The 10,812-nt window shown below is 37.7% G+C and overlaps 1 protein-coding gene across 8 annotated transcripts in view; it reads right to left on the bottom strand.

Annotated features, from left to right (window-relative positions):
* Positions 1 to 8,821: 8,821 nt before the first annotated feature.
* Positions 8,822 to 10,812, bottom strand: part of LOC134245219 (band 4.1-like protein 3) — a 39,686-nt gene continuing 37,695 nt past the window's right edge. For 7 of the 8 annotated variants that reach the window (XM_062727486.1, XM_062727492.1, XM_062727489.1 and 4 more), the window contains 4 exons: positions 10,580 to 10,783; positions 9,702 to 9,797; positions 9,367 to 9,471; positions 8,822 to 8,935 (listed from right to left, as the gene is read on the bottom strand). In XM_062727486.1, the coding sequence (XP_062583470.1) occupies positions 9,367 to 9,471; positions 9,702 to 9,797; positions 10,580 to 10,783 (405 nt within the window). In that variant the 3' untranslated portion in view covers positions 8,822 to 8,935. The remainder of the gene's footprint in view (positions 8,936 to 9,366; positions 9,472 to 9,701; positions 9,798 to 10,579; positions 10,784 to 10,812) is intronic. The other variant, XM_062727491.1, reaches the window with a different exon arrangement.

Raw genomic sequence — 10,812 nt, 5'->3', positions numbered from 1 at the left:
ATAAACGAATTTCAATGTTACTTTCAAGAAGTTTTTGCTTTAGAAAATAGGGAACAATTTTTACTAAATTCACATTTTGCATCAGTCAGCAAGGCAGATAATTTTAAGGGGCCGTCTAGGGATTTATTGAGTGAAAACTACAATAGATACTCTTCTTTTTTTTTTTTATAAAATATACCTTTTAAACTCACATTGACTTCAGCATGCATGCCGAGATTGGGAAAAATCTACCACCTATGTATTTTTAAGGGACCCTCTAAAAATAAAGGCATATTTAGTATAGGAATAAACTGTAAACCAAATTTTATTCGCATGCAAGAATTTTTACGCGAGTTTCACGAGAGTCTCATCACTGAGAATATTTTTAGCCAAGAATCAATACTGTACGTTTCTGTGTGTTTATGCCTGTCCACTTCTCTATAGTGTCTGATGTATATCTCTGTCAACTTCTCCAGAGTGACTAATGTTTATCCCTGTCCACCTCTCTAGAGTGTCTGATGTATATCTCTGTCCACTTCTCTAGAGTGACTGATGTATATCACTGTCCACTTCTCTAAGGTGTCTGATGTATATCACTGTCCACTTCTCTAGAGTGACTGATAAATATCCCTGTCCACTTCTCTAGAATGTCTGATGTTTATCCCTGTCCACTTCTCTAGAGTGACTGATGTATATCACTGTCCACTTCTCTAGGGTGTCTGATGTTTATCCCTGTCCACTTCTCTAGAGTGACTGATGTATATCACTGTCCACTTCTCTAGGGTGTCTGATGTATATCACTGTCCACTTCTCTAGAGTGACTGATGTATATCCCTGTCCACTTCTCTAGAGTGTCTGATGTATATTTCTGTCCACTTCTCTAAAGTGTCTGATGTTAATCCCTGTCCACTTCTCTAGAGTGTCTGATGTATATCTTTGTCCACTTTTCTAGAGTGTCTCATGTATATCACTGTCCACTTCTCTAGAGTGTCTGATGTATATCCCTGTCCATCTGATGTATATCTCTGTCCACTTCTCTAGAGTGTTTGATGTATATTTCTGTCCACTTCTCTAAAATGTCTGATGTTTATCCCTGTCCACTTCTCTAGAGTATCTGATGTATATCCATGTCCACCTCCCTAGAGTATCCGATGTATATATCTGTCCACTTCTCTAGAGTGTCTGATGTATAGCTCTGTCGACATCTCTAGAGTGTTTGATATTCATCCTGTCCACTTCTCCGGAGTGTCTGATGTATATTTCTGTCCATTTCTCTAGAGTGACTAATGTTTATCCCTGTCCACCTCTCTAGAGTGTCTGATGTATATCCCTGTCCACTTCTCCAGAGTGACTAATGTTTATCCCTGTCAACTTTTCTAGAGTGTCTGATGTATATCCCTGTCCACTTCTCTAGAGTGTCTGATGTATATCTCTGTCCACTTCTCTAGAGTGTCTGATGTTCATCCTGTCCACTTCAACTGAGTGTCTGATGTATATCCCTGTCCACTTCTCCAGAGTGACTAATGTTTATCCCTGTCCACTTCTTTAGAGTGTCTGATGTATATCCCTGTCCACCTCTCTTGAGTGTCTGATGTTTATCCCTGTCCACCTCTCTAGAGTGTCTGATGTATATCTCTGTCCACTTCTCTAGAGTGTCTGATGTATATCTCTGTCCATTTCTCTAGAGTGTCTGATTTATATCACTGTCCACTTCTCTAGAGTGACTAATGTTTATCCCTGTCCACCTCTCTAGAGTGTCTGATGTATATCTCTTTCCACTTCTCTAGAGTGACTGATGTATATCACTGTCCACTTCTCTAAGGTGTCTGATGTATATCACTGTCCACTTCTCTAGAGTGACTGATGTATATCCCTGTCCACTTCTCTAGAATGTCTGATGTTTATCCCTGTCCACTTCTCTAGAGTGACTGATGTATATCACTGTCCACTTCTCTAGGGTGTCTGATGTTTATCCCTGTCCACTTCTCTAGAGTGACTGATGTATATCACTGTCCACTTCTCTAGGGTGTCTGATGTATATCACTGTCCACTTCTCTAGAGTGACTGATGTATATCACTGTCCACTTCTCTAGAGTGTCTAATGTATAATTATCACTGTCCACTTCTCTAGAGTGACTAATGTTTATCCCTGTCCACCTCTCTAGAGTGTCTGATGTATATCACTGTCCACTTCTCTAGAGTGTTTGATGTATAGCACTGTCCACTTCTCTAGAGTGTCTGATGTATATCTCTGTCCACTTCTCTAGAGTGTCTGATGTATATCTCTGTCCACTTCTCTAGAGTGTCTAATGTATAATTATCACTGTCCACTTCTCTAGAGTGTCTGATGTATATCTCTGTCCACTTCTCTAGGGTGTCTGATGTATATTTCTATCCTCTTCTCTAGAGTGACTAATGTATATCTCTGTCCACCTCTCTAGAGTGTCTGATGTAGATTTCTGTTCTTTTCTCTAGAGTGTCTGATGTATATCTCTGCCCACTTCTCTAGAGTGTCTGATGTATATGCCTGTCCACTTCTCTAGAGTGACTGATGTATATCACTGTCCACCTCTCTAGAGTGACTGATGTATATCTCTGTCCACTTCTCTAGAGTGACTGACGAATATCCCTGTCATCTTCTCTAGAGTGACTGATGTATATCACTGTCAACCTCTCCAGAGTGACTGATGTATATCTCTGTCCACTTCTCCAGAGTGACTGGCGTATATCCCTGTCAACTTCTCTATAGTGACTGATGTATATCACTGTCCACCTCTCTTGAGTGACTGATGTATATTTCTGTCCACTTCTCTAGAGTGTCTGATGTATATCTCTGTCCACTTCTCTAGAGTGTCTGATGTATATCACTGTCCACTTCTCTAGAGTGACTGATGTATATCACTGTCCACCTCTCTAGAGTGTCTGATGTATATCTCTGTAAACTTCTCTAGAGTGTCTGATGTATATCTCTGTAAACCTCTCTAGAGTGTCTGATGTATATCTCTGTCCACTTCTCTAGAGTGTCTGATGTATATCTCTGTAAACTTCTCTAGAGTGTCTGATGTATATCTCTGTAAACCTCTCTAGAGTGTCTGATGTATATCTCTGTCCACTTCTCTAGAGTGTCTGATGTATATCTCTGTCCACCTCTCTAGAGTGTCTGAAGTATATGCCTGTCCACTTCTCTAGAGTGACTGATGTATATCACTGTCCACCTCTCTAGAGTGACTGATGTATATCTCTGTCCACTTCTCTAGAGTGACTGACGAATATCCCTGTCATCTTCTCTAGAGTGACTGATGTATATCACTGTCAACCTCTCCAGAGTGACTGATGTATATCTCTGTCCACTTCTCCAGAGTGACTGGCGTATATCCCTGTCAACTTCTCTATAGTGACTGATGTATATCACTGTCCACCTCTCTTGAGTGACTGATGTATATTTCTGTCCACTTCTCTAGAGTGTCTGATGTATATCTCTGTCCACTTCTCTAGAGTGTCTGATGTATATCACTGTCCACTTCTCTAGAGTGACTGATGTATATCACTGTCCACCTCTCTAGAGTGACTGATGTACCGTATGAGTAGAATTTTTAGCGAGGATTTAATTTTGGCATTATTAGCGAGGGTGTCGAGATCGCTAAAATTGAATATCGCTAAAAATTAAATGCGTATTATTTGTAATAGCTTCTTCAGTGTGAATTTTAAAATCGCTAAAATAACATCTCGCTAAAAATAATTACCAGCTTTTAAGGACAAATCGCTAAATTTGCGTCTCGCTAAAATTTCTACTTATACGGTATATCTCTGTCCACTTCTCTAGAGTGACTGACGTATATCCCTGTCAACTTCTCTACAGTGTCTGATGTATATCTCTGTCCACCTCTCTAGAGTGTCTGATGTATATTTCTGTCCTCTTCTCTAGAGTGTCTGATGTATATCCTTCTCCACTTTTCTAGAGTGTCTGATGTATATCACTGTCCACCTCTCTAGAGTGTCTGATGTATATCCCTGTCCACTTCTCTAGAGTGTCTGATGTATATCTCTGTCAACTTCTCTAAAGTGTCTGATGTATATCTCTTCCCACTTTTCTTGAGTTACTAATGTTTATCCCTGTCCACTTTTCTAGAGTGACTGATGTATATCCCTGTCCACACTTCTCTAGAGTGTCTGATTATATATCTCTGTCCACCTCTCTAGAGTGTCTGATGTATATCTCTGTCCACTTCTCTAGAGTGTCTGATGTATATCTCTGTCCACTTCTCTAGAGTGTCTGATGTATATCTCTGTCCACTTCTCTAGAGGGTCTGATGTATATCTCTGTCCACTTCTCTAGAGTAACTGATGTATATCACTGTCCACCTCTCTAGAGTTTCAGATGTATATTTCTGTCCTTTTCTCTAGAGTGTCTGATGTATATCCCTGTCCACTTCTCTAGAGTGTCGGATGTATATCTCTGTCCACTTCTCTAAAGTATCTGATGTATATCTCTGCCGACTTCTCTTGAGTTACTAATGTTTATCCTTGTCCACTTTCCTAGAGTGACTGATGTATATCCCTGTCAACTTCTCTAGAGTGTCTGATGTATATCACTGTCCACTTCTCTAGAGTGACTGATGTATATCATTGTCCACTTCTCTAGAGTGACTGATGTATATTTCTGTCCACTTCTCTAGAGTGACTGATGTATATCTCTGTCCACTTCTCTAGAGTGACTGATGTATATTTCTGTCCACTTCTCTAGAGTGACTGATGTATATCTCTGTCCACTTCTCTAGAGTGACTGATGTATATCTCTGTCCACTTCTCTAGAGTGACTGATGTATATCTCTGTCCACTTCTTTAGAGTGACTGATGTATATCACTGTCCATTTCTCTAATGTGACTGATGTAAATTCCTGTTCACTTCTCTAGAGTGTCTGATGTATATCCCTGTCCACTTCCCTAATGTTACCGATGTATATCTCTGTCCACTTCTCTAGAGTGGCTGATTTATATCCCTGTCCACTTCTCTAGAGTGTCTGATGTATATCTCTGTCCACTTCTCTAGAGTGTCTGATGTTTATCCCTGTCCACTTCTCTAGAGTGTCTGATTTATATCACTGTCCACTTCTCTAGGGTGTCTGATTTATATCCCTGTCCACTTCTCTAGAGTGACTGATGTATATCCCTGTCCATTTCCCTAGTGTTACCGATGTATGTCTCTGTCCACTTCTCTAGAGTGACTGATGTTTATCCCTGTCCACTTCTCTACAGTGTCTGATTTATATCCCTGTCCACTTCTTTATAGTGTCTGATTTATATCCCTGTCCACTTCTCTAGAGTGTCTAATGTATATCCCTGTCCACTTCTCTAGAGTGACTGATGTGTATCTCTGTCAACTTCTCTATAGTGACTATGTATATTTCTGTCCACTTCTCTAGAGTGACTGATTTATATCCCTGTCCACTTCTCTAGAGTGACTGATTTATATCCCTGTCCACTTCTCTAGAGTGTCTGATGTATATCTCTGTCCACCTCTCTAGAGTGTCTGATGTATATCTCTGCCCACTTCTCTAGAGTGACTGATGTATATCTCTGTCCACTTATCTAGAGTGGTGATGTATATCTCTGTCAACTCCTTTAGAGTTTATGATGTATCCCTGTCCACTTCTCTAGACTGACTGTTGTATATCTCTGTCCACTTTACTATAGTGGTGATGTATATCTCTGTTCACTTCTCTAGAGTGTCTGATGTATATCCCTGTCCACTTCTCTAGAGTGGTGACGTATATCTCTGTCCACTTCTTTAGAGTTTCTGATGTATCTCTGTCCACTTCTCTTTCAAATGTCTGATGTATACTTCCTGTCTATTGCTCTTTCAAGTGTCTAATGTATATTCCTTTCCACTTCTCTTGGGTGGCTGATATATATCGTTTTCCACTTCTCTTAACTGGATTTTGGCAACGCACTTTGAAAAAATTAGGGTCTCCACACACAGTACCTTTAGTTCTGACCTTACCTTGTGAAGATCTTTAGGCTGGAACATCCTTCTGCTCCAATGTTCATCATTTTTTAAAAAATTAAATTCTCAACATTGATTTTCACCAACAATAAATATTACGTCAAACCATTTAAGGGTCGATTGGGGTTTTGTTGTGTGAAAATACAATTGCGAAACAATTCATTTTCAGACCATATATAACTTACATTTACTTAAGTGTACATGCAATGTTTGGGGAAAACCTATCGTCCGGGTATTTTTAAGGGACCTTCTCAAAATACTGCAGTACAGGTACTTTACTAAAGGATTATATAGGAAAATGCCCATTTTAGCACTTGAAAGCAAATTCTTCAAATACTACAAGAGACTTTTTGTTCAAACTATAATATTTGATGAGTGATAGTATATTATACAATAAATGTAAGAAACACAAAATTCTACCGTCTTGTTACCAGAGGGGACATCTCAAAATGCCAAAAAATGAACGAATATTCTTGTTTATACAGAGAACTACTAAATATTACGGGCACAAAGGATTCATTGAAAACATAATAAAATAATGGAGATATTCTCAAATTTCTATGTTTTAAATTTCGAGAGCGTATGTTTATTATGGATATGGAGATAACATACAGTATTCTATATATAAGTCCAAAAAACAATACAAAAAAGGAGCAGAGTAAACACGGACCTCCGAAACATCAGAGGTGGGATCAGGTGCCATGGAGGAGTGAACATCCCCTGCCGACCGGTCACACCCACCATGTGTTCCTTGTCATAATCGGGAAATAACGCGAAAATCCGTCGTCAATTTAGTGTATAAATAATGGACTTACAATTAGTATGAAAAATGTCAGTCAGCATTTGACTCAATGATAAATTATATTTGCTGACAAAGTCATTGTATCGACCATAAAACTTGCAAAATGGTGACTTTAAAGAGACTGCTGATATTCTTCTTTCATCAACTTGTTTGTCAATAAATTACCTCGTTTTAGAAATTGTTTATTCATAGAGCATGCTCTTGCGTATCGAATCAACTGAAATATATGAACTCTGTATGCAGGTGATGAGAGTATATTGCTGCATAAGTAATGGAAGTTGAAGATAGAAAAGTAATAATCATGGCGTTAATCAAAGAGTTTGGTTGTTAGATTACCATTTACGGCCTTTTTCAAATAAAATATCCAAGTTTGAAACATGTGTTGGACTGTGTGGTATCTTTTATCTCAAGCTCACCAGGATCTATCGCATCGACATATGAATGGAAATCTATTTTTTTTTTCAAACTGTACTTGCTAGTAGTTTGAATGAGGATTAAGGAATGGTATGGAGATAATGAACAGTATTCAATTTAAAAGTTCGTAAAACAATACAAAACAGGAGCAGAGCAAACACGGACCTCCAACACATCAGAGGTGGAATCAGGTGCCAGGGAGGAGTGAACATCCCCTGCCGACAGGTCACACCCGCCGTGTGCCCCTTGTCATGATTGGGAAATATTGAAAACATTCGTCGTCAATAGCATGAAAAACATCAGTCAGCATTTGACTTATTGTATTTGCTGTTAAGGTCATTGTATCGACCTTAGAATTTATGAAATGATGACTTTAAACGAGACTGCTGATATTCTTGTTTCATCAACTTGCTTGTCAATAATTTACCTCGTTTTAGAATTTCTTCATATGTTGAGCTCTTGAGTAACAAATCAACTGAGATATATAAACTCCGTTTACAGGTGATGAAGGTATATTTCTGCATAAGTAAGGAAAGTTTGCTAATTTTAAATTTATGTCTACGCCCATTTAAATCTACATTACCTGTAGATTTTTCTGTCCCAATATGACTAATAATAACTTTGAAATTCATCCTCTTTTTTTTTTTGATCCCCCAACTATTCAATTTTTTACTCATTATTATCTCCCCTTGCAAAATTGAATCCTCTTGATTTACAGAGATGCAAGACTGGCTGACTTTTAAGAAGAGGAATACTTAACAACAGAAACAGATTAGAGAATTGACTACATGCATCTCTAACACACAGGCGCTTGACATTTTTAATTTTTCTCTTTAAAAATTTATAAAATCCCCAATAACATAATGATAACAATGGGGATTTTTTTATTCATGAAGAGAAAGTTAAATATGTTAAACCCTGTGCTTTAACATTAGGTTAATGCATATATGAAACACACAAGACATAATTAAAAATGTTGATTTATTGAAATGAATTTTATCTCTATACATGTATAAAAAGATGATCTACATAAAATTTTAGTCTAGGACTTAAAAAGCAGAAGTCTCTGATCGGACTGCAGCTCTACAGTCTGGACTTAAAAATAGCAACATAAGCAATAAAATTGGACAACCTTGCACAGACACATAATCTGTCTTCATAAAAGTATAATCTTTTTAAGATAAACAGTGTCAGAGAGTCATATCATTTATATAAATAAAGCATTCAGCAAATAAAAAAAAAATCTTAACAAACCTTATCTAGCTATGTAGCATTTTGCAAAAACATTTTCTCTGCATCCATTAAAACATGACTTAAAATGCCAATGAGATTAAACATCAAATTAGAAATGGAGTCCCTATAGCTGCCATTATAATCTCTCAGCCCGGGAGATGTAAGGTGTGACAATCTGATCCCATCACATGGCAACCGACTTCAGTACAAAAAGGTCAGAGACACACGACCTTAAAATTATCTGCTGGCAGAAAGTCTCTTTATATAATGTCAGATGAAACAAATTAAATATGACACATGAAACATGATTTTTATGCCACATACACGTTAATTTATTGCAATATTTCCTATAGTCTGTCAAAGTGACCAGTGGGTCCGCTGTCTTTATCGTCCTTCAAAAGCAAAAAAGGAGACGCAAAGGCAGGCAGGAGAGGACTGGAGACGTAATAGGCACTGATAACTGGCTATACCTGTACAGAGGTTAACGAACACCGAAATCTAACCTACAACAAGAAGGTCATAGGTTAACATAAAAATCTAACCTACAATGTATTGGTCAGAGGTTACCTTCAAAATCTAAGCTACATAATGAAGGTAAGCTATTTAAGATACATTATTTCTAACATAAAAATCTAACCTACAATGTATAGGTCAGAGGTTAACTTCAAGATCTAAGCTACATAATGAAGGTAAGCTATTTAAGATACATTATTTTCTGTGAAGCATCCTACATGCACAGACATATTCAACTTATTTAGTACCTTTAATAAAATAAAACTTGTTTGATTTAACTAGTACTCTTAACAAAATAAAGTGTGCTTGATTTCACTAAAACTTTTTATGAAACAGAGGGCATTTAAATCACCTTTAATAAAAGAGACTTTGATTTTTTAAGTTGTACCTTTAAGACAAGAATACAATGTGATTGACTTACCTAGTACCTTCCGTCCACTTCCTCCATCTGCCTCATACACTCAATCCTCTCCACGGACAGGTCAGGGTTCATCTCCGTCACCGACTTAATGGCCTCCGCTAGCAGCTGTCATAAAATAGTTAAAGTTAATACAACAGGAGTATGAGTATTAGTACGAGAGATTTACAAAAAGGGCATGATGAACAGAAATATCAAGTTATAATCCCTAAGAAATTACTACGAGATTAATCAATCAGCTTTTGTTCCTAGAGAGCTGTTAAGAATTATTTGGGAAGGGGAGAATTAAGAGGTAATTTATTTCCTTTGTTTTCTTTCATAGCCTTTGATGAACTTACTGCGTCGTGGTCAATATCATCCCCGTTTTCTTCCTGAGAAATCACAACCTTTTTCTCCACTCGGGTTTCAGTTTTACCGTCTCTCTCTGTCTTGTACTGAAAACAAAAAACATCTACATCAAATACTGGTAATTGTGATCCTAGGAAACAATCTCATTTTTTTTTTAAATTTTAAATGTTAATGTTGCAGAATACAATTTTAATTCAAAAGCGAAGATTAGTATATGATTAAAATGATACATTTTATAATACATATATTAATTATTTCTAGCACTGTTATATGAAATCTTGAAGTTAATCAGACACAGTATGAAAAAACACTGAGTACTCCACAGTGAAGAGAGTGCACATGTACTGAGTACAGGACTAATTGAGTGCACATGTACTGAGTACAGGACTAATTATTTAGCTACCTATTACTCTGCCATGCTGTGATTTTATTCAGGGTGAAACAGTACATGCTTCTAATGTGCTCCTGATACAAATCTCCACAAACAATTAGGATAATGGACAGACTGACAAAATGGGCTGCTTCATTTTGCTTTCAGTTGGCTTGAATTGCTTTTATTAAATGTACGCTTTTTTCATGAGATGTTTAAATATATCAAATATTAAAGATATTTAAATATAAAAATACAAGATCAAAGCGAAATATTAATAACCAAATAAAATCTAAAGCAGGGACTACCTAGATGTACAAATCTGAAACAGAACAAAAGAGAGAAAAAGAAAAATAAAGACTGCTTTTGTTAAGAACTGTAATTATGAGGGAGGGGGACTGATGGCTACACAGAATACCATGCAGAATGTCACATGCTGAGAACACACACTGCTGCCCCCCGGACTGAAAGCAGAGCCAGGGCTAAAGTTACACTCACTGTAGTGGTCTCAATGGTCTGAGTTCTGGTGGAGTGAGACTGGGAGCTGATGAGGATCCCGTCCTCAATCTCCAGCGGCACCCCGTCCTTCTCGTAGGTCACCGTCCGGGTCTGTGTTTTGACAATCGGGACGTTGGTGGTGGGAATCGGCCGGTCGTCCATGTTGGGGTCATACCTCATTCTTTCTGTGGTCACTGTCGGGGGCTAAATGGGAAAATGATCCCTGACTACAT

This window comes from Saccostrea cucullata, unplaced genomic scaffold (assembly GCF_032062105.1).
Source record: "Saccostrea cucullata isolate Sc308-1 unplaced genomic scaffold, CSIRO_AGI_Scuc_v1 ctg2117, whole genome shotgun sequence".
NCBI classification, from domain to species: domain Eukaryota; kingdom Metazoa; phylum Mollusca; class Bivalvia; order Ostreida; family Ostreidae; genus Saccostrea; species Saccostrea cuccullata.
This window is presented reverse-complemented; position numbering and strand designations above follow the sequence as displayed.